At 39.4% G+C, this 23,860-nt stretch overlaps 1 protein-coding gene and 1 long non-coding RNA gene across 2 annotated transcripts; one reads left to right on the plus strand and one right to left on the minus strand.

The window, feature by feature from the left end:
- Positions 1–3,180: 3,180 nt before the first annotated feature.
- On the minus strand, positions 3,181–15,376 carry LOC136763083 (14-3-3 protein theta). Its single transcript, XM_066716846.1, has 6 exons — positions 15,228–15,376; positions 13,606–14,058; positions 8,682–8,805; positions 5,932–6,095; positions 5,163–5,258; positions 3,181–4,355 (listed from the first exon to the last, which is right to left on the minus strand). The coding sequence occupies exons 2-6, from the start codon at positions 13,897–13,899 to the stop codon at positions 4,296–4,298; spliced, it is 738 nt and encodes a 245-aa protein (XP_066572943.1). The 5' UTR covers positions 13,900–14,058; positions 15,228–15,376; the 3' UTR covers positions 3,181–4,295.
- A 5,852-nt stretch (positions 15,377–21,228) lies between these two features.
- LOC136759728 (uncharacterized) lies at positions 21,229–23,026 on the plus strand. Its single transcript, XR_010820106.1, has 2 exons — positions 21,229–22,006; positions 22,823–23,026. It is a non-coding gene; the product is annotated as an uncharacterized LOC136759728 (long non-coding RNA).
- Positions 23,027–23,860: the final 834 nt, after the last annotated feature.

A 23,860-nucleotide genomic window follows, 5' to 3' on the forward strand; every position in this document is an offset into this window, starting at 1 on the left:
TAAATAAAATAGGCCTATGTGAAATGCGATTTAAAATAAGAGACGTACAAGTAAGCAGTTTTCGCGGTCTTCTTCTTACATGTCCCTGTCTATATATGCCCTTAAATATGTGCATTAGTGCGTCAATGCAGCAGTAGCCTAATATGTAAATGTGCTTTATGGACGTGTTTTGTTGCGAGAGCTGGACAGGTTTCCGAAATCTAAAGTGAGATTGAATTGTCCGGTTAATTGAGTAACGGTGCCTATTTCCATTGCAAGGAATATACTTATTTTCTGAGAGGGGGCTAAATATTCCGTTGAGGTGTGTATATGAATGCATCTAATAATACCACAAACCTTTCTCCTTCCACAACAGAACACATTTGATATGATTTATGACGTCGGCATAAAAGGAATGGAAACATTTCTATACTACGGAACAGGCATGTTTAACGAAGTTACAAATGATTGTTAGAATTATCCTTACCACAGTCTAGTCTTACAATATGCTGGTTAATGTATAGTTTACTGCTGTGCTTAAAAAATGACAGCCTGGCGACTGGATTTATTTGGATATTCAGGAGATCTGTTATAACTGGCATGCCTCTCTAAGTACTTATCTAATACCATCAAATAAATGAAAGATGCTATGTATTTATTTTAAATGCCAGTGTTCTACCAACATTACATTGAGTCAGTTGCAATGAACAAACTCATCTGTGAATGATCTCATAGTTATTCCTCCTAAATTAGCGCCCATATAAACCCCACTTGCATCGACCCTCATCTCTCCCGTCTCCAGTTGCGCACTGCTGCCCCCTAGAGGCTGCTTATGCCGCACTTACACCGTCAAATGAAGAGGTTAAACCGCCCCACTCTCCTACCTAGAGAATTACATCAATGCAATAATGCAACACTGCCTTACATTAGTCACTTTTTATGAAATGTAGATGATCAATGACACCTTACATTTGTCACAATATCGCCGCCTTCGTGATTCTTCTATACAATGAAAGGGCAGTTGTATGATTTAGTTTTATGTCACATGTTTAGGCTGGTGATAGATATTTGCAAAATAAATGTTGACCTTAACCCCAATCTGTGCACTACACGAGTACGCTAATCCTGCGATCAGTTAACCTCCAAGTCACCGCAACTGGAACAGGTTTGCACCGCAGCCTCGGTGCCTCGTAAAGCCTCGTCCACGCTGGCCATTTATGACTCATATCTGACTCAGATCGGATTTACTTTTAGTCTGAACGCTCAAACCCGATTCAATTGTGCCTGGAGTCGGTCTGGAGGCGGCAGCGATGACATCATCCGTTCGCGACAGACGCATGCTGTGCACCGCAGCTCCTGCCCGCGACTCCCGTTCCGTGAAGAGAAGCAGAGCCGGCACCCGGGAACCTGCATGGCAGCCATTGTTGCGACCCAGGAAGGATGAGCTCCATCACCTACACTGCTATGTCCATGGCCCTGCTTTTTGTCATAAAGACGGGATCGTGCGCAGTTTTAAGACTACAATCTAAACGCCGAGAAATCTGATTTAGACACTTGTAAATGCTGTTTGAACAGTCGGTATTAAATAACCAGGTTTTGAAAATCAAAACCAATTTGATCAGGCCTTACTGTGCAGTGTGAACAAAGCATCTCTGTTCTCGTTATCCCGCTACTAAATCACAATGTTCGTTTCAATTGACCATATCTGGTGTAAGGCTGAGCAGGGTACAGGTGCACTCCACTTTAAGCACCCCAAGGGACCGTGGAAATCAGTACATTTTAAATGAAGTATCTTGTAATCATTATAGTAATACAAATGCTGCAGACATGATTACGTAAAATATTACAAAACCAGGGATGCTATACTGAGTTTAGCATAGCATATATGACCATTTTCGCCAAATGCATTAGTAAATATCAAATAGAATGCCTGTATGTCCTATGAGATGAAATGCAATTTCATTTTACGCCACTATTTCATCATTTATATGGCAAATATTCTAAAAGCTTGTTTTAGGATTTAGTGTTTTTCTTGGAGTAGTGTTGTTTTCAAAGGCTGTTTGTGTTATTTTATGATGCAAGTCAGGTGAAAGAAACATAAAACCTAACAGGCCATGAAAAGATGTTTGTTATTCATAATGCTGTACACTTTTTAATTAATGCAGCCAATTGTTAAGGAGGAAACAAAGGTCTTACAATCCATGTCAGGACTGCCAAATGCTCCCGTTATTTCCAGCAGGTAGTACGCAAGGATTGACATTGCTCAGAGCAACACATTTGACCTCAGTACTTGGTGTTGGTGGCTAGAGAGCATTTGTTTTATTTGTGTAAAGCTGCCAACAGAAAACCGTTTTATTAAGAGGAAACAACCTTACTTGAAAACTCAAATTTACAATTAAATGGAAGTGGGGTCTTTTAAATGTGTGTTATAAAATTGTTGTAGTAAGTAGTCCAAACCAAGTTCCACAGCTGAGAAATGCCAAGTATCCCATACAGGTAGTAGGAATGTAAATTGTGGTTATTAAATTGGTTAAAATGACACTGATTCAAAGTAGTAACCCATGAGTTTCAGCTGATGTTATCTTTGTTTAGACAATGTGAAGAAGCAACAGAGAAAAAAAAGTGAAGATCCATTCACATTACCCCACTGCTTACTCTGTAGACTTGGTTCTAGAATCCTGACGTTTGGTGAATGTCTTCTAGTTAAACATAGCATTGAAAGTGAAATTATGAAAATTAGTCTTTAAATATCTAGAGAAATAAAGAACAGGACACTGGGTTAATTAATTAGATTTTTAATCTTGTGAATCAAATTGTAGGTAACGAAAAGGCAATTTAATTAGCTTGGCGACCCCAATTCTTTGTACTTACTGGAATTTCTTCACACTTGTAGTCCAAACATGAGGGTCTATTCCCCATCGACCATAACTTACCAATTTAAAAAACCAATTAGTTTCAAGCTTCATAATGTGACGCTGTTCCAGTCTACCTAGAGTTTCTTATTCTGGTCTCCGAGCATATTACCTGAATAAGTATCAGAGGGCAAGAAAATCTTACAATATGTAATCATTTATTTGATTTAGGAAGCCAGCAGATGGGGAAAGTTCTTTATTTCTTGGCTAGAAAGCTTAGCACCAACCTGGTCAATTAGATTTAGAAGGGGCACATTCTTTTGGAAACTGAATGAAGGAAGAAAATTAATTTGGTTTATAAAATGTCATTTTTATTCATGTTACATAGCTGTTACATAGGGCATTAAACATTTTCACAAGGCTTTTGGGGACTACAATCAATGATTCGCAAAACACAATAGTGGTCCAAATCTCTAATGACAATCACTGGACAAACCAAACACCCTCTTACATGTGCACTAACCTGCATTGAAAAGTACTAAACTGAATACTTGGACTTGGTGTATATAGTATTGGTTCCCATTCCAGTGTATTTAAAAAGGACATGCATGTAGGATTTTTTTTATTTATTTATTTTAATTTTTTTTAAATTAAAAAAAATATTTTTGGTCTTCAGAAAGCGCCACCTTTTACTCAGACATGCTACAAAGTAACACATTGAAGTGAATATCATAACTAGGAAGGAGTGTTTGTGACCTTAAGAAAGAAAAGACCTAAAAAAATCAATGAAAGCTCTTGGCTGTGAAATGCTTGTTGCCTCGCCAGCTTCAACAGACTATGGCCCCTACAGCAGTACAGAACGTTGCCTTTGCAAATTAGCTAGCATATGCAGGGTCAGTTGGTCTAATTTTTATTTGTAAAGATCTCAGGACGTACATGTGCTGTACACATACATGACAACCTTAGGTTAAGAAAACAAATACTGGGGGTGTGAAAGGATAGCCACTCCATTTAACAGTCAGCTGAAATCCCACCCTTCACAATCGTCTATTCAAGTTCATTCTCTTACTTTGTGCATTCATCAAGATCTCATTCACTTGACAGATTCTCTGAAGATACACAAGTCCTGTATTTTGTTTATTTTTAAATTGGAAGTTAACGTTTATATAAAGTGAAGCTATTAATACTTTTCTACAGCAGTAACCGTACACCAGGAAGGCCAGGACAAACACAAACCAAGGAATGGAGTCATTTTTTCATACATTTTTTTTTTTTTTTTTTTTTCCCAAAAGCTGCAGTGAGAAAAGACTAAATTGTTGAATTTCCATATACAGCTATTCAGTAATGACGGGGTTTCATTGCTATAAGAATTCTGAGTGGAGCAATAAGGAATGGAGACGTGTAAAAAGGTTTTTTTTTTGTATTTGTTTTTTTGTGGTTTTAGGAGATATCCCCATGTGTATTTTAGTTGTCCGTACCATCTCCAGGTTCGCCATCCTCTGTTGCATTGTCTGATGTCCATAACTAGAAAGAAAAAAATATTGAAATACAAAATCAACTAAGTTAAACATGTCCAGCTTCAACCACGGCTTAAACATACATTCAAACATTATTTTCTTTTAAAAGTGAAATTTAAAAAAGCACTTCCTATATACTGAAGAGCAGAACAATTACATTCCATTTGCTTTACAAAATGTTTACATTAGGTTGTGAAGATTGGGGCCAAACTAGTAAGGAACCACCAATGTAACCTATTAATGTATGGTTCATGGTAGTTTTTTCCCAGTAGCAGCAGTAAAGTTTGCACTTTAGTGGAAACAGCTTTTCAGAAGTGAAACACCGATCTACAGAACAATGTTCCACATGTGGTTACCCTGAATGAGCTCAAGGCAAGAGCTCTGCATATATTGAAGTCTTCAAGCTAAGGGATACTTTGTTTTAGAAGATTCAAAAGTAATCACATTTTCTCACATCACTACAACCAAGACTCATGTCCAGTTTCTCCCAAGTTTGCCATTAACTATTCGATGGTTGTGACATTTCACCTATTAGCTATAACCCTCCTTCTTTATAGACATGTTTCACTGTTAAAACAACACTTTCTGAAGCCTCCTAGCAAATTTCCTGCTTTGGACTTCAGATTGACTTACACATTTTTTACTGAATGTAAAGTACTGTTTAATAATAATAAAAAAAAAAAAAACGTACTGAATAGCAAATCATAGTTATACCTCTTGATTCCGCTTCAGTAGTGCTGATAACATTTTCTAGTAGGTTTCAAAACCCTTCTTTTATTGTAAAAGAAGGAAATGTCACGTATGAAGTACTTACTGTTAGGTTGTCTCTAAGCAACTGCATGATGAGGGTGCTGTCTTTGTATGAATCTTCATTCAGCGTATCAAGCTCAGCAATGGCATCATCAAAAGCCTTAAAACAGAAGTAAAGTTACATGTACAGGGAAACTACAATATTTCTGAACCTTTTTGAAAATACTACACTAGAAATGCTGATTTTGCCCCTCGTGTGAAATCCTGTCCAACTTATGACCTACATTGGAGTCTCCACCGCCCACCCCCTCTTCTCAGCAGTAGACCAAAAATGGAGCAATTTACTGTTGCTTAATTAACCCAGCTAATTTAGAACACATTCAAAGCTCCTTGCTCTAATCACTTGTTTTATATATAACCATTAAAAGTTATTTTCAGCCAGTGTAACCTGAATTGAAAATAAACCTTGTGTAAATGTACATTAAAATGTACCCCACATTACACCTCATAGCATTTAGTGATTGTAATTTCACAAACATACACTATTGTTTTTACAGCTGAGAGCATGAATTTACTTAAATTGCGTTTTTTCATATTGCAAAATGAATACTGAACACTGTACACCCGCTTGTGTTGCTACATGTCTCAAAGCTATAAATACATTAAGTAGTTGTGCATATACAAACATACATTCATAAAAACCTTGCAGGCATGACATGGGAAAGGGAAGCTATAGATCGAAGCAAGTGGAAACCCCGAGAAGGCCTTCATCCAGCAGACGATCGATATAGGCTAATGATGTATACACATACACGCACTAGTACAAGACTTACTTGTTTTGCCAATTGGCAGGCCTTATCTGGGGAATTGAGGATCTCATAGTAAAATACAGAGAAGTTGAGGGCAAGACCCAAACGGATTGGATGTGTCGGCTGCATGTCTTTCTTGCTGATTTCAAATGCTTCAGAATAAGCAGTCTGAGAGTTTTCTATCGTTGCTGGAAAAAAGGAAAATAAAATTGTATATCATTATTTTATATTTTTATTATTTTTTAACAAGAAAAGCCATGATTCATTATACACTTCTTTACAGAGGACTGTAATGATTGTGGGGCGGGGTAAATTTAACTATAGATCAAAGTTTTACTTGGAGAAGTCCATTCTTTGCTTAAAGTAGGTTTGCCTTGTTTTAATCACAAAAGATCACCACAATTTTAAGAATACCCTCAATTAAAACCCTAGAGCAGACAACAGTATTATATGAATCTTTGAAAATAATCTGGTGGCACCGAAACCCATCTCTGAGGTCCAAGGTCAACCTAGAGTGCAAAATGCAGTGGTGTTATAAAAAGGGGACAACATCTCCACATCCTGTTAAATAGTGTTGATTTTTCTAACTAGCGCCATATTTGCAGTCATGCAAGTCATATTTTGAATCAAGATTCAAATATCCCCCATCAAGATTATGCTACCCTGGACCCCTATTGGTTGAACCAATCAAATCCTAACCTCCACTGCTTGATCATCACTCTTTACACCCTTAGCCTAGAACCATTTATTGACTTCCTGAGGGAAGGAAAACCATAAAGTCTTGGCTCCCCAAAGATTATTTTGTACTTCTGGGAATTGTGGTTTATTCCATTTAACTACTCTGCAACTCTACTGCTAATTATCATTTATATAATCATTCGTATATCATTTCTTGGAAAGAGTGCAACAAACATGACAACGTAGGTATAATTCAGTATCGCACCTGTTACAATCTTGTCTGTACAAGCAATTCAATTTAAGGTTTCCATAGGTCTTATCAATAAATAATCTTAGCAATTAAGGCATCTGGTAAATTACAATTGCTTTTCCACACCATTCAATTCAATGTGTTCACCCTTTTTGGAAACATGAAAGAGCACCTAAAATGGGTAATACCGAACACACACCCATAGTGGAAGATGGGAGTGCAGGATCAAGGATAATTTTATTCTAGAAGCCAGCCTAATATATAAAAAAAGCTATTAGTAATGGGCATGATGTAACATTTGTTGTTGTATTTGAAACGGCAAAAAACTGCTGACCAATAGCAGCAAGATTTGGTGTTAATTAGCAAATTTTTTTTTTTTTTTTTTTTTTAAAACAGGGTTAGAAATCTCCCAGGTGAAGTGAAAAATTGAGGATTTAGTGTGTTTTTAAGTGTACAATGTAGGTTTAAAATCATATAGCTTCGGAGGCGGATAAAAAAAACAAAAAAAAAAAACATCCTCCATAGGATTTAATAACACAAACCACAACAAATCGACTCATTTTCACCAAACTGTACTGTAAGCCTACACACTGTGAATGTAGCAATCAAACACGGCCATGAACTAACCACATACAAAAACTAGAAATACCACAACAAGAGACTTTTCACAAGTCCTACAGGGTTTTGGTATAGCTATCAAAACTGGCCATGGTCGTCTGTTTGTTTAAACCACGGACATGAAATAGAAATACCATGAAGACAGATTGAAATTTGCATAAATCTAGTTGGATAAAAACAAGTCAAGGACTATCACAAAACAATTTGATGAACAGACAATAAGCTCAGTTACGGCTATTAATAAGTATATTTTGCAGATGCTTTTAGATTTAGTCTATGCTTATTTGCATTGAAAGTCTAATTTAGTCACTAGGGAATAATCCTTGTTTGTAGTAAAGTGTATAATATTGACAATGAAGCAAATGTATTACGATTGTGTTGGTCTACATACTGAGCAATTTATATGAAGAAATGGCTTTGAGTGCAAACACATTTCCCTGTGTTGTGGGTCCAACATGTTCCTTCTGCCTGCAAAATCAAGTTTTAATAGTTGCTTGTGAAAAACGTTCAGTTTGTTCAGATCGGTTAGTAGGATTTTTAAGTTTGCATGATTGATTTGGAAAATTATATAGATACCATTAGCCTATAAAAATGTGTATATCAAAATATATTAAAGAATTAAAAACTTCAATGTCTTACATTTCTTGATATATATATATATTAAAGTAAAATTAAGTAATTTGCAGTCCTAAACCAAGTGCTGTCATTTGTGTGGGACAGCTGTAGTCAATGTGCATTCACTGTGACTTTAGTATTCAGAGGTTAAAGTTAAATTCAATACAAAACTACTTTAGTCTTCCAGATCCGTGCTAGACTGAATTAAGCTCTAAAATAGGTATGCTAATCTTTTAAATCTTTTCTAGGGAGAAGCAATCTAACAGGTCTCTCCATATTTCCCCTCCTAGATGCTCCAGAGTTGATTTAGGAGGCCATATTTTTGAAGCGACAGCAGCATTGTATTGGAATGTGCTGCCTGTAGATATTAAGGTCTCTATCCTGTGGAGGTTTAGGTACATATTGAAAACATGGTTTTATAGAAGAGCATTTATGTAAGCATGTTGTAGCTGACTACAGACAGGAAAAAATCTGAGATGTAGAGGTTTTTCTTATTTTATATTGTTTAAACGAGTGTCTTACACCGAAATTAAATAATAATGTACCATTTTATGTAAATAACAAAACGGCAAGTTAACAACCTCAAAGCAAGCACAGTGGTCAGAGGGATTACCTTTTTTGTCTTCTTCAGAGGCAACTTCAGCAAGATATCTGTAATAATCTCCTTTCATCTTTAGATAGAAGACACTGCTTTCTGGCTGCGTCGAGTTGGCGATTAAATATTTGTCCAGCAATTTCTAGGGAGAGAAAAAGGTTTTCTATTAATCACTTTTCCAGTTTCTCATAGTAATGAAGTGCATTTGTTAATGAAAAACTTCAGAAATTATTCACCTAGGCTATGCCCCCAAACTTATTTTTAAGCTTTGCTACAGAGAATTTATCATGTTTTATAACAATGTTAATTAAGTATAAATAAGGGTATGAATGTCACAGATATCATGCATTTCAACAGTGTAGAAAAGCACCAAAACGTTATAGAATTAAAGGGAAAAAAGGTAAGATCGATATATATACACAAAAAAAGTAGCATTTACAATAAAACAGGCCTCAAGAGAAATTTCAGATTGTTAACAAAAATACTAAAAGCAAATCGACTGAAGGAAATTAACATTGACATGTCGTGTTTCAAAATGCTTCATGTTCTTGGCAACAGTTCTCTTAAATGCCCCATTTAACATCAATGAACCTCCAAGGAGGTCATCTCCAGGTCTTGCTCCTTTTGCTACACTGATGACAATTGTAGCGGTTACTCACACACACATAAGAAAAAGGTTTAAACCATAATATCCTGGCCACAGAATGAAAATCTACTATAAAATGCTGGATTTTTGGAAAATAATTTAAGAAGTCTAAAAGTAGAATAGGAACAAGTTTTCAAAGTTCCTCTAAGGATCTTAAAATACACCTCAGGCAATCAGATTAAATGTAGGTCTTAATGAAAAATAAGTTCTAAAAAGAGGTGCTGAAGATTCTTTTTACAAGCCCAAACATAGCAGGTCAAAACCTGCATTTGGCATTCTTCTGGGTGAGTGCAATATAACATTTGTTTCAGCTAACTACCACTATAAAACCCAATTACCATACATTAAAAGACATCTACAAACAACAGCACTATGCATTTCTACTTTCACATGGGCTAGAATGAATGTCTCTTTCCAGACACCATGACATCACTCGTGTTATGTTACACAACATCCAGTTTGTGCCCTTCATTGAAAAACATGCAGAACTAGCTTAGTGTGCTTATTGCACCCTGCAGTTCCTCAGCTACCGTTTTGAAAATCAACAACATCAGCAATATACACAACAAAAGCACAATACATCTGTTTTGGGAACTCACAACAGGTGCACCTGTTAAAGGCCTGTCTGGAGTGCAGGATATTTCCAGTAGCCTACATTAATCTGTTCTTCAACGCGATCCACATCGACTTTATTCGTAAATTTCCCATAGGACAGTGCACAAGTGAATGAACATCTTGGGGGGAACAACTGGGGATTCCTCAGGCTATGACACCACAGACGGCCTGTGTCGGTTCAGACTTAACAGTTCCAGCAGCAGCATATTCTCTGAAGCAGTAATTGCAAATGTAGCTGCAGAAGGTGCAAGTTTGACATTATCCTTCTGAAGGTCAAATCACCAAATGGTCAATTCCAAATTAGATCGGAGAAAGGAGGGGGATGGATATTACAAACTAATTCTCAATTCATGCCTTTTGACCACTAACTTCAAGATTAACAACTCAAAATGTTTTCATTGTCTACATCCCTGAACTGGTAATAAAGAATAGGGAACAGAAAAGCATTTAGATTCCCTTTATATCAAGACTATATTTCAGCTTCAGAAAGGACATCACTTCAGCATTTCCAGAGAGCTACAACCTTCAAGGCCAATGCCTTGCTCTGTTACAAAGAGAGGGATTAGTATAGTTTAGCAGTGTTCAGGATATCCCTATGCATGTTCACAGCCAATTCATGCTTTGCAGCACCCCAAAAGTGAATTTGTACAATGAAACCACAAGTGCCAGAATTATGTAAATCTTCTGGAGTCATGTTCAAGTTGAACTGGAACAGCAGGACAACTGATGAACACAAGACTAAATTCCAGTTTCCCCACAAACCAGCTAGAAATTGGGAGTCCCACTCCATCTCAGCCCAGAGACATTCACAAAGAATATCTTCACAGCACACATCACCATTGATGCAGCAGCCCTTAAAATTAACAATACCCTTCAAAACAAAAGCGAAGATCTCCACTGCCATTTTTCAGACTACAGACTGCAGCATTTCATTTCCATCCTGATGCAGCAGATGTTTACCATGCAACCAGCAGGGGAAGATGAAGAGGGAACTCCTCAAATCAAATTCACTCAGATGCTTGCTAACTGCCTTACAGGTCAGCCAGTGAGCCTGATTTCACAAACTAAAACATGCCTTAAAACTTTCAGGTTGCCGTTCTAGCATGTTATTCACCTACCAACATGATTTATACACCATTATAATTATACATTATATGAAAAAGTGTTCTGGGTGTTCGAATGTCACTTCAGTTCTGAATGTGAAATCCTCCAGTTGGGTTAGCTTACGGTGTCCCAGTAAGTTCCCAGCGAGTTCTGGATTAGTTTCATAAACTTGACAGTCTGAAGGTGGACATCTAAATATATATAGATTGCTTACTTTGAGCACAAATATATCTTGTTTAAAACTGTAGAATGAGTTACTAACCATAGCATTCAACGAAATACTTTACATTTCAATGGTAGAATAGCAAAGGTTCCATTGAAGCAAGAGCTCTATAGTTATGATCACCCCTCCCTGCAAACAGTCCCTCATCTGCTACTAGTAGCAGACAGCCTTGGCCCACTCCCCCAATTTCAACTGAGAAGGGATCACAAACTGGTGTAAACAGCTGAGGAATGCACAGCAATGGATATTTCTAATTGGTTTCCCACTTTGTATGTACATGCAACACAGGGAAAATCTGAGCAGTCCAAAATTCAATGTATACTTCTGCTTTCTTCTAAAATATCCATATAAAAAGAGATTACCATTAATTTGGCTTTTGACAGTTGTTTGTTTTATTACTTTATTGTACTGTTCCTTGAAGTGAAGTTTCTAGATAACCATGAGATTTGCTTTTAGTTGGCAGGTAGACTTTAATGCCCAACTTCCTGCATTCCAAAAGTCGAACATGACCCACAACCTCAATAAGTCAGTAGCCACATAAGATTATCAATTTGCTTTTGTTGAGTTAATACTGATGAATTTGCAGTTGTCTGATTAATCTATAGGCCTAACTAAGCAAAAAAAAAAAAAAAAAGATTAGTCATGTTATTGCATTTTAAAAGGTAAAGCCTACTTTGGCCTGGACTCTTCACCAATTAGGAGCCAGTACTGCTATAAACTTTACAATTTGACTCATTACCCCTATAAATAATTATATTTATACAAACATAACATCTTCATATTCATATAGAACTTCATTAGATATTTAATATACATATAGAAAGTTATGCATAAGCAAATCACACCCTGAAAGATAAGCAAACCACACCCTGCTACTTAACTAAAGGATTTCAAAGTTCCCAATAAATTAATAAGAGACCTGCACTATTTTAAACAATCACTACCTGGTTAAAAAAAAAAAATCATACAGAAGTTCAGATCAACAATAGTACATCTTCCCTCCCTGAAGCTACTTGTACGATTTGGATTGCTTTACCAAAGGAAACCATATTCTATACAACACCCTTCTTTATAGTCAAAATGGAGGATTACCTCATCTACAGCTAAAATCTATGAATGCAACAAATGTGTTGATGCCAACAACCAAAAATCTATTAATTCAATGGAAAATACATCAAACGTAAATATAAAAAATAACCCTTCTACAGCCATTACATTGATCTAGCATAGACTGACCCAGCAATGCAACCCATAGTGCCACCATGCCATTACAGTTAAAGATTCAAGAGGAACAATGTGTGAACAGGAACAGAATGCTTCATTCATTACAACAATGTGAAAAAAGGAGGGTAACAAAATCAGTTTACAGGAAACTAAGTGCTTGTATAAAACCGAGATTTTCTAGTGTGCTTAGACATTGCAATTAATATTTAAATCCTTCATGAACCCTCTTTAAAATTATATGCAAACACAAATCAATTTATTCCGGAGAACAGATGCTGGTATATTCTGAGCATTTTTAGATCCACAAAAATCTAACAAAGACTCGGAAGCAATCAAGGGTCTGAAATCATTTCTGGATCAGACACATTATGTATGTGTACATATACATACATACATGCATACATACAACAGGAAATGAATACGTTATGTTAGATTAATTCTAATCGACAAAACAAATGCCAAAAGCAAAAATGCAGCAATGCTGCTGCAACATATTGATCCCAGTGAGGGCAGGGTGGTGAATCTGCTGCAATACTGCCGACTAGATCAATGGTGCAGCACTTCAGAGAGGTACAACTGCACAGCACTGCAATGTCAAAGTCCACAGAGGAGCTCGCTTTGGGTGCACACTGCGCCTGGCTTGTCAAAGATACAGACTAAAAAGATCACTTTACACTTCAAATACTGCAGTCCAATTACTGTAACCTAATGCAAAACTCAATTTCCACGCAAACAAAAGAGCAAACTGAGCAATGCATTAAACAATGCAAACGGGATTAACATGCTCGAGTAAACAGGTTTTCGTTCTTTGCGTGTCGTTTGTCCTTGTGATTGCCTATACCCGGTCTACATTCTCCGTTAAAGCGACTTCTGGCTTCGTGTCATTTGTAGCAGAAGGGCAGACGGCAGTGCAGACGGCAGTTACTCAACAGCTCCCCATTTCAACAATAGTTGTGTCACATTACTATTAATACTCTAACTTGACCTCATCTGTCACTGCGCTTTAATGCAGTGATGAAAAGAGACCGATGTGGAAGAGTTTTTCTAGCCCTCGTTTCAAGCACATCGACCCGACGCTCTTGCCCAGGTCTCGGTCCACCCCAGAGGGCAGCCACTGCCCAGCCACCTACCAGCACATCGTCGCAGATGCTCTTCAGCTCGGACTCCACCTTTCTCCGGTACTCCTTCACCATCTCGATCTTCTTGTCCTGCTCCTCGGTCTTCTGCTCGATGCTGGAGATGACCCTCCAGGCGGACCTCCGGGCGCCCACCACGTTCTTGTAGGCGACGGACAGCAGGTTCCTCTCCTCGTTGGACAGCTCGGCCCCCTGCTCGGTCACCTCCTTCATCGCCGAGGCCATGTCGTCGTAGCGCTCGGCCTGCTCCGCCAGCTTGGCCTTCTGGATCAGCTCCGTTTTATCCATCGTTTCGAGGGGACTGTGTCCTGCAGTTCTTCCCTAAAGCACAGCGCTCAGGCGAGTCGAGGGGCGAGGATACACGCAGCTGCAGCGACCTAGCGATCTGCACACATATGACTGCACAGGCAGACGGGGGAAGCAGGGCGTGAAGGCAATGTCCAATTCCTGCGGGGGGAAAGAAACTCACTCTTAGTACGCACACATCATCAATGAGCTTCTTGTTGTGGACTTTTTTATACAGGCTTAGAATAAAATGGCGAATACGTGTACACGTTTTAAGGGCGGAGAGACTCATGTAAATATCCCGCATTCAACGCTTAAAAACAGTGGTTCCCAATCCTGTTCCTGGACACCCCCTCTCCCCCCGCTGAGTTTTGGCCCAACCGAGCCCTCAATGACTTCACTGAACCCTTAATTTAAGAATGTCCTAAATCGGACCCCTTTCATTATTCTAAAGAGGAAGAGTTAAGAATAACATTGTACAAGGCATTAATATTAAGGAACCAAGTGATCATCAGTAAAATGTAAGCAAATGGTTAGTTAAATTAAAGGTCCAATTAAGTAGCTGACAGCTGGGCTGAACACACCCTGCTCCGGACCGAGCCCAGATTCAGGCGCAGAACACGTGGTTTCTAACACCTGCGCGACACCTACGCGCTACTTTACGTTACCTGAGCCGCTCTTCTCACCATAGCAACAGCCGGGCGGCGCGGAAAGGCGGGGCTGAGGCGCGACGGAGCCCCGAGCACAGCGGCCACAGCGGCCCCGCCGCCCCGCACCGCCCCGCCCGCCGCCCGGCCCCGCCGCACCGCCCCGCACCGCCCCGCACCGCACCGCACCCGCGCACCACGCCGCCGGGCTGCGAGCGACCTGCCCCAGCGAGCGCACAGCCGGTGACAGCGCCTGATCCAGCCGAGCCGCCGCCAGAGAGGCTCCCATTGTGCGCCAGTCTCGACTCGACAATAAGAGCCGGAGCGAAGAGCGCAGCCCCCGCTACGCATCGCGACCGTTCCCCGCCGCGGAAGCCCGCAGTAAGAAGCTCGGCTCAACTCGGAACAAATGAACGTGTTAGTGTAAATAAAATGGCGGCTGCTTTGAGCACTTGGAAGATCAATTCGAGACCGTTTTCTTATGACAAAATGGATGCGGCAAAACTGAACCGCGATGCAGCCTATATTAGCGGCAAACCCGAGCCAATTTGCAGTGCTGTATAAAAAAGAAAAAAGTGCCGCCAAAGTGCTTCTCTTATACAACATGTGTTCCAAGCCGTTTCATTTGTACCGACATAATAGCAGAAATATGGCTCAAAAATAAGAAAATGAAAGAAACCCAACCTGGTCGGTGTTCGCTCGTCTCCTCCGAATTGATCCGCTTTGGGGTTGCAGTAAGGGGGGGAAACAGAAGCCTCCCTTCTCAACCGAACCCGCAGTCCGGGCGTGACCTGACGAGTCTGATATCCAATGAAATCCCGCGTCTTCCTCCGCTCTGCCTTTATCGGTAACGATATAGACCAATGAGAACGAAGCCCCTGGAAAAGGGGCGGGCTCTAAGGGATAGTTCGACAGGCCCGTAGGCTGCGGCTGGGGCCACGGGGTTTCCTCCAATTAGCGCAAGGGAGAAGACGTCACTATTGCTATGGTTATCCTGCCCCCCTCCTCTTCGGCGCGGCGCGGGCGTGGCGGCACAGCCTCCCCAGTGCGCGCCATCACATCCTGCGCCTCTGAAGTGGGGAGTCATGTACTGCCCCCTCCTCGCCTATATAACTCTGTACATTATTCTTCCTCAGAAGAAGATTTAAGCCATGCATGGCTCTGACACGTGTTTCTCTTCTGTATAGGTATAGAAAGGGCATGACATGTATATACCTATATATGACGTGTGTAGTGCCAGCGTCCCAAGTCCTCATTAACCTGACCTGCTTATACTGTCAGGCCTACTTACAATATAATACCTGCGGTTTCCCGTAACCATATGCTATATTTGTGCTCCCCTCTCCAATAGGAATGCAAAAACTGAACAAGACACCATTAGCAATAGAATTGTGATAACCTTTGATTTATTTATGGTAAGCTCTGTTGAAGGAGAGATCAATTTTGTGAACTTTCCCATACAATAAAGGAAAGCTACATTGTGAATGCCCACGTCACAAGAGACTAAAATAATAATAAATAACTGACTGGAAAATAAGACAATTATTAAAATGTATATAATTCCGTGAAAGAATCAATGTGATTTTAGTAAGGAAATGTTGGCAAAAATATGATTACAATGGAACAAAATCTTGTGCATGTTAAACAGCATGATAAAATAAACCATATGTATGTATGTATTTGGCAGATGTCCTTGTTTGAGGTACATAACAGATATTAGCAAAGGAACTGTAAAAGGTTGCACTGCAATGGTCACATATTTTGGAGTGGTTAACAACAAATTGTCCAATACAAAGCAATGCAGTGCATCGTACAGTAGAGCAAATTACTTTAACACATTGAGTAGCCTACCTGAGGTGCTAGAATGTGGCACAGCTAAAGAAAAGCCATGAAGCACGATTTTCTCTAGTGTGCAGTCTGAAGTAGTGCACTCCTGTGCTTTTGGTGGACATTATGTCTTACACCAGATCTGAATATCACACAGTATTGGTGTTCTCTAGTTTTGAAATGTTTCCTCTACGTTAATGTTCAGAGATGAAGCAGAGAGGTACACAATTAAGCTGCGGTGTAATGAAGTAAGACAGTTCCAGAAGTGGCGAGAGAGCATGATGGGAAACGGACTAAACGTCCATCAGCTGTGGATAGTGAGTGGGGAGTAATGAAAAGATTAGCTGTTTTGTATTGTAGTGGATCCCAACAGTTTCTAATCAGACTTTTAAGATTTCCTCTCCACAATTATCATATTTTAATCAGACACCCTTCTCCATGGAAACTTACAATAGTAGAGCAATCTAAGTAAAGTACTTTGCTCAAGGGTATGACCACAATCCCACCTGGGATTAAACCCACAACCCTCTGCTTGGGAGTCTAGAGCCTGATCCACTACTCCACATACTGTTACATGTAACTGCTTTTGTTCTCAGGTCTGTTTTGAATCACTAAACATTACCCAGCGTCCCCCACCAAAAAGAAAAAAAAAATCTATATGAGAAAAAGCCTTTATTTCCAAACCATACGAGGAATATGCGGAGAGCTCATCCTTTCAAGTTAATTCTCTTGCAGTATGCAGCCATGGCAACCTCAAGTATGTCAAGTATTGTAATGTTTTTTATGTACTGGTACTTTACACAGAACAGCAACAGGGACGTGTGCAATAGGGTCTAAGTACAGTACTTGTTCTTCCAGAAGAGTTTGATTAATATTCAGTATGCAGCACTGCAAACTACCCTGTACAAGTCACAATATAGTATGCAGTATTATTATTTTATGTGTTTTGGCAGCACTGAAGGAGCAGACTTCAAAACATTAAAATAAACCCAGATACTTTTCATTTAAAAACAATTGTGCATGAATAAAAGGCATCATTTGGTGTTCCTGCAAAGATTTCAGAACACAAGGGAACAGATAAGTTATCTCAATGTTTGGTCGAAGCTAGACACTGCAATTTTATTTATGTTTTTGATTACTGCTCTGCAGCATTGAGGTAGGAGCTAGCAGCCTGTTAGTAGGCAGGATAACAAATGGCATCCCCCTAGGACTGATTAAAGGCACACTATTCCTGCAACCTGCAACTGGCACTTGTGAGGCCATCCATCCACTACTATGTCACTTTATCTTGGAATGCGAACAAGACCAGGGAATAATAAAGCTGGGCCTAAAATAACAAGTGTAGCAATGTATATTTGCCTACCAGTTACAGTTTCCATTAAAACACATTGCAAATACCATTGATAGGCTTTCAGGTCCTGTATGAAGCATGTATGCAACACAGGCACTTGATTTCATTTCAGATATCAACAGCCTACATTTGACATCCCCTACATTCATTTTTTTTACAATCCACCCATGTTCAAGATTTTTTAAACAAGTCTTAATGAGTGATACATTAACACAAGGAATTAACGATCGCTTCAATGTAAATTATAAGACCTCCATGACTAATACATCTTTTAAAAGATTGCCCTTTAAAAAAAAGCCAGATTTCAAGTGTAGCAAATTATCCAATTAGTTTCCTTTGGAAAAAAAAAAAAAAGAAAACCTCTTTGTTGCCCTTTTCTGTCACTTTAGTTACAGTTTCAAACGACTTAAATGCATCAGCTAATCAGATCACATAAAAATAGTAATTGACATCAGATGGAAATCCAGAAAATGTTCTTCTCCCCCCAGGCCTGTAAGCCTCAATGTTGCCCAACGCTGCAGGCTTGAAACAATGAACGTCACTAAAACTCGGACGTCATTCTCCTTGTATCTGAAATGCCAACACTGAGCTCACATACTAAACTGTGAACCCTGATAAGGCGAAACGAAAGCCACTTCCTATAGATCATTTGGTCCGTTTAGTGGTGCTGTAAATTGCCACCATTGGCTAAGACACAAAGGAGGTCATTAACAGGTTCCCAGTGGCCAAATGAAAAACAGTTTAACTGCCATGAAAATCCAGGCTGGGTACAATCAAAGACTGGGTTGGGCCACTACAGAGGAACTGCTCTTGAAGAACTGGGTGGACCTACTGAGGTAGGCATTGAATATGATTTTGCGGCACAGCAGTCTATTTTTGGAAACACATCAACCTTATCAATGTAACACGGAAAAGGGTTTTCAGCACTGCCTGATTTGGTGAGGTTATTACATCGCGATGAAATGCTAATCTGCTGATTAAATATTGACAGATCAGGAGCAGCCCCATTGATTATTAGACTGTTTTCCCTTCGCTGTTGTGTACCACAAATCTGAACGGAGAAGCTTCTGACATACAAACCAGAGCCATGGTTATTGTGAGCTATTGTCCCAAAAGCGTTACATTGTGTACAAGTAAGCACTAAAACAAAACCACCACAAGAAAGTTTTCACAACTAAGGAAATCTTCAATTAAGCACTACAGCTGTAAAATAAATAATCCTTGTTTATGTGGTAGGTCAACAAATGCATAACCTGATAACTTTTCAATGTGCCACAAAGTAAGAAAGCAGATTGTATAGTATACATTTTCCTAAAAAAAAAATATATATATATATATATATATATATATATATCTACACTCACCTAAAGGATTATTAGGAACACCATACTAATACTGTGTTTGACCCCCTTTCGCCTTCAGAACTGCCTTAATTCTACGTGGCATTGATTCAACAAGGTGCTGAAAGCATTCTTTAGAAATGTTGGCCCATATTGATAGGATAGCATCTTGCAGTTGATGGAGATTTGTGGGATGCACATCCAGGGCACGAAGCTCCCGTTCCACCACATCCCAAAGATGCTCTATTGGGTTGAGATCTGGTGACTGTGGGGGCCAGTTTAGTACAGTGAACTCATTGTCATGTTCAAGAAACCAATTTGAAATGATTGGACCTTTGTGACATGGTGCATTATCCTGCTGGAAGTAGCCATCAGAGGATGTGTACATGGTGGTCATAAAGGGATGGACATGGTCAGAAACAATGCTCAGGTAGGCCGTGGCATTTAAACGATGCCCAATTGGCACGAAGGGGCCTAAAGTGTGCCAAGAAAACATCCCCCACACCATTACACCACCACCACCAGCCTGCACAGTGGTAACAAGGCATGATGGATCCATGTTCTCATTCTGTTTACGCCAAATTCTGACTCTACCATCTGAATGTCTCAACAGAAATCGAGACTCATCAGACCAGGCAACATTTTTCCAGTCTTCAACTGTCCAATTTTGGTGAGCTTGTGCAAATTGTAGCCTCTTTTTCCTATTTGTAGTGGAGATGAGTGGTACCCGGTGGGGTCTTCTGCTGTTGTAGCCCATCCGCCTCAAGGTTGTACGTGTTGTGGCTTCACAAATGCTTTGCTGCATACCTCGGTTGTAACGAGTGGTTATTTCAGTCAAAGTTGCTCTTCTATCAGCTTGAATCAGTCGGCCCATTCTCCTCCGACCTCTAGCATCAACAAGGCATTTTCGCCCACAGGACTGCCGCATACTGGATGTTTTTCCCTTTTCACACCATTCTTTGTAAACCCTAGAAATGGTTGTGCGTGAAAATCCCAGTAACTGAGCCAATTGTGAAATACTCAGACCGGCCCGTCTGGCACCAACAACCATGCTACGCTCAAAATTGCTTAAATCACCTTTCTTTCCCATTCAGACATTCAGTTTGGAGTTCAGGAGATTGTCTTGACCAGGACCACACCCCTAAATGCATTGAAGCAACTGCCATGTGATTGGTTGGTTAGATAATTGCATTAATGAGAAATTGAACAGGTGTTCCTAATAATCCTTTAGGTGAGTGTATATATATATATATATATATATATATATATATATATATATTGTATAGATTGCATATTGTATAGATAATGGGGACTTTCTATTCTAAAGAAACAGTAATTGTAGAAGAATACAAACTCTTGGTGCACTGCAGTCAAATTCTCTAGGGCTGTTAAACATACTATAGAATATTAGCAATGCACTCTGCTCACAGCCAATGGGCAAATTAAGCATGCTTAGCTCCAAAACTAAATACCTTTCCCTTGGCTGTCCACTTACAGCACTGTTTTCTGTAGCGTGTATGGTACAAAAATGTCGGACACACCAAAACTTAAACAACATCAACAACAGCAACTGATTTTAAACCCTGCTACGTCAAAGGGCGATGAAGGGAAGCTCTGAAGTATTACACAATGTGTGAAACTGAAGCCTTTACCACAGTTGTCTGTGAGCATCACATGGTTAAAGGAATATTGGGATATTGGAGAGCTGGGGGCTTGCAATTCAACAATGTTCCCCTTGCATATCTCCAGCATGAGAAAAACATTCTGAGAAGTTGTGTTCCCTTTTCTCTTTCATTGAAGATAGCAAAATCAAGTTAATAAGCTGATAAGTCTTATTCCCCTTCATCCCATCCCTGAATACTTAGTAAATGGGGTGGTTGGGATGTTAACAGTAAAATATGATGTCATTGTAGGGTTCACGATCAATCATTCTATTCAGTATTTCTCTGACTTTTATTGACAAGTCTGAAAAGAAGAGAATATGCATTGCTGTTTTTTTTTTTTTTGTTTTTTTTTTTTTTTTTTACTGGCTGGTGTTATTGCAGCTCTAGGTCTGAAACTGTATGAATTATATTACAGAAACTGAAGAGATCTTATCCGTGACACTCATATTAAAACACACTTATTGATTGCTTGATTTCTTTTGCGTATTTTCCAAAGAAAATACACGTTATTGGCACTGAAGGCAACTGGAGAGCTGGCAACAAAAGAGAGAAAAATCTGCATCTCTTTTATGCCTTATAGCCAGCCTAGGACCAGATAAAAATAATGTTGCAGTTATACTCCTACACTGCAAATGGACCTATAATAACTCAGCTCAAGGATACAAACTCCTTTTTCTTACTTTTTTTTATTTATTATATAACTGCAGTAATTCTCTTCATGTGCTGTGAATTTAGGAGATAAATCACTGGTGCTATAGATTGATACATTATGGCACAAATGCACTATAGTTGCTGTGGTGACTTATTGTGATGGGCAACTGTGCTGAATAATGGAACCAATTAGTTGCTAAAAGGACACAGAGCTCCATATTAATATGTCAGCCATTTTGGAAGAAAAAAGCATGTCCCTTTGTGTTTTAGGATGCTGCTTTTTCCTTCATACCTTCCACCTTCAGTGTGAAAAATGAATGAATAATCAATTTTCACCCTCACTCCCACCGTCTTTTCCCTCTCGCCTGCGTCGCTGCTGACAGACGCAATCCCTCCCATGCTGGATAAGCTGACCCCCAACCAAGACATCAATGCGGCGCTCAATAACCTGCGGGTTTATGTATTTATCAAGCTTCGGCAACAGCTTTACGAAAGGACTGGCCAGGCAGCCCCTCATGATGTGCTCTCTGTGGACTCTGTAGCTGAGGGCTATACACACGGACTGAGCACTGGGGGTCTGCTGAGTGCTGGAAAGAAAGGGAATGCACTGAAACCCATTTGAAACAGCAGGTGAGGATACTCCCTTTAGCACGAGAGAGTCAATTTAATAAGGCTGAGTCAAACAAAAAGTGTGTCCGTCCACAGGATGTATTACTCTTCATTTTATGCTTCCTTGATTTGGGTTAGATTTGTAAAGCTATATTTGTATAGCTAAACTAAAGGAAGACTCAGATATGTGCAGCGTCAGTGACAAGGGCGGGGCTAAATAATGTCACATACCACTGCATTGAAGGGACCCCTACTACTGGCCAAACAGCTCTGCTAAATGGTTTGAACACAAATCAGAGCAGACCTGATTAAACCAGAGAAGCTAGTGTTAGAATTATTCCCACTGCCCTGTTGAGAAGATCGATGTATTGATCCCTGGACCTTTCAGAGGTTTCTCCATATTAAAGAGGCCTTTAATGCAATTAGGTAAGCAAAAATTGAATAAATAACCATCTCACATGGCTTGGGTGCTTTAAAGAGAATAATTACATAACAGACTAAATAAGAACCAACCACCTCTCTTATCTTGATGTTTGTGGGCTAAATTGTGTTTATTGTTTCTTTTAAAATTGCACAGCAAGTTTAGAATTGCAATTTAAGTTCTTTGGCCTGGACCAAATCAGAATTTAAACTCTCATGCCAAGTGCAAATTAACTTAACCTTAACTTTTATGACAGGTTTGCAGTGTATAGCAGGAACCCAATGTCAAATAAAAAAAACTCATTAATGGAATTGGAATTTGCCACTGGTTGGTGGGTCACAGTTTGTATTTGGTCCGACCCTCTAAAATATCCCACTGTGATTTGGGTTATTTACAGCATTTATCTCTTCATTTAGGTTACAGCTTGTGCCTTCATACCAAGACAGCAATGGATGGACAACTTAAAGTGTCACATAAGTCTCAGAAAGAGACCAAGTAATGCTGTACTCTGTACTGTACAATGTGTGCAGAAATAAGTCATAAACCTAAGTGCATGACTCAGCGATCATCAGTAACTCTGTCAGTGATTGTTTAGATAATAATAAAGAATAATAATCATGCTACTGTCTTTTTTTTCCTCCTCGTGCATTCTAATTGCTAATGAATAAGACTCATCAAGGCATTAGTAATAAATAAAAATGATGACTCGCACTTGAAGTTTCAGCATGTTGTCCTCTTTCGTTTGTTTTGTTGAGTGGCCCTGCACATGATGTCAGCCTATATAAAGATCTGTTCCTGCATAGATTTTTTTTTTTTTAAATCATGTTCTTCCCTGTGGCTAGGGAAAATTCATTCCGCTCAGCAACATCCCCGATCAATAGGTCACATGTCTGCATCACTGCAGAGTGTAGGATGTCCAGCACTCTCTGTCTCTCCCTTTATATGATTTTTTATTGCTGTTTAACATAAACGAGAATTATCCTCTTTAATTGTCCTGGAAAAGAAGGGTGTACAAGTGCAGTAAAGATCATACCTGCAATGAGCTCATGTCTGTTTATCAGGTGATGAACTTGGACTGTCAGTCTTTCGTCCGTCTTCAACATATATCGATGTTTTAAAGAGCACATAAATGTCACGTTGTTTTAGAACGACTAGTGCATTGCGTCAAGTCTTTACCAAGCCACACATTTCACTTTAACGCCTCCAGGAATTTAATATGACACTCATTAAGTGGGGATTCAGTGCTTCCAATAATATCCACTGCTCTATAACATAACAGCAAAGATGGTCGTAGTCAGTGTTTGCTAGGAGCTAAGAGCTCAGATTGTTGTAGCTTTATGCACTGAAGGAAAACTATTATCCTCTTTCTACCACTGCAATTGAAAAAGTTGAAAAGCTGCAAACCTTGCCTGATAACCTGTATGCTTTTTGTTTTCTAAGACTTTGTGGGCTGA

This window comes from Amia ocellicauda, chromosome 1 (assembly GCF_036373705.1).
Source record: "Amia ocellicauda isolate fAmiCal2 chromosome 1, fAmiCal2.hap1, whole genome shotgun sequence".
NCBI lineage: Eukaryota > Metazoa > Chordata > Actinopteri > Amiiformes > Amiidae > Amia > Amia ocellicauda.

Excerpts from the sequence above, each read along its gene's own strand:
- LOC136763083 (XM_066716846.1), bottom strand. The coding sequence starts at position 13,899 with ATGGATAAAACGGAGCTGATCCAGAAGGCCAAGCTGGCGGAGCAGGCC. Across the intron at positions 8,806-13,605 it reads GCATCTGCGACGATGTGCTG|AAATTGCTGGACAAATATTT; the intron begins GTAGGTGGCTGG and ends TTCTCTCCCTAG. Across the intron at positions 4,356-5,162 it reads TGCTTAGAGACAACCTAACA|TTATGGACATCAGACAATGC; the intron begins GTAAGTACTTCA and ends TTTTCTTTCTAG.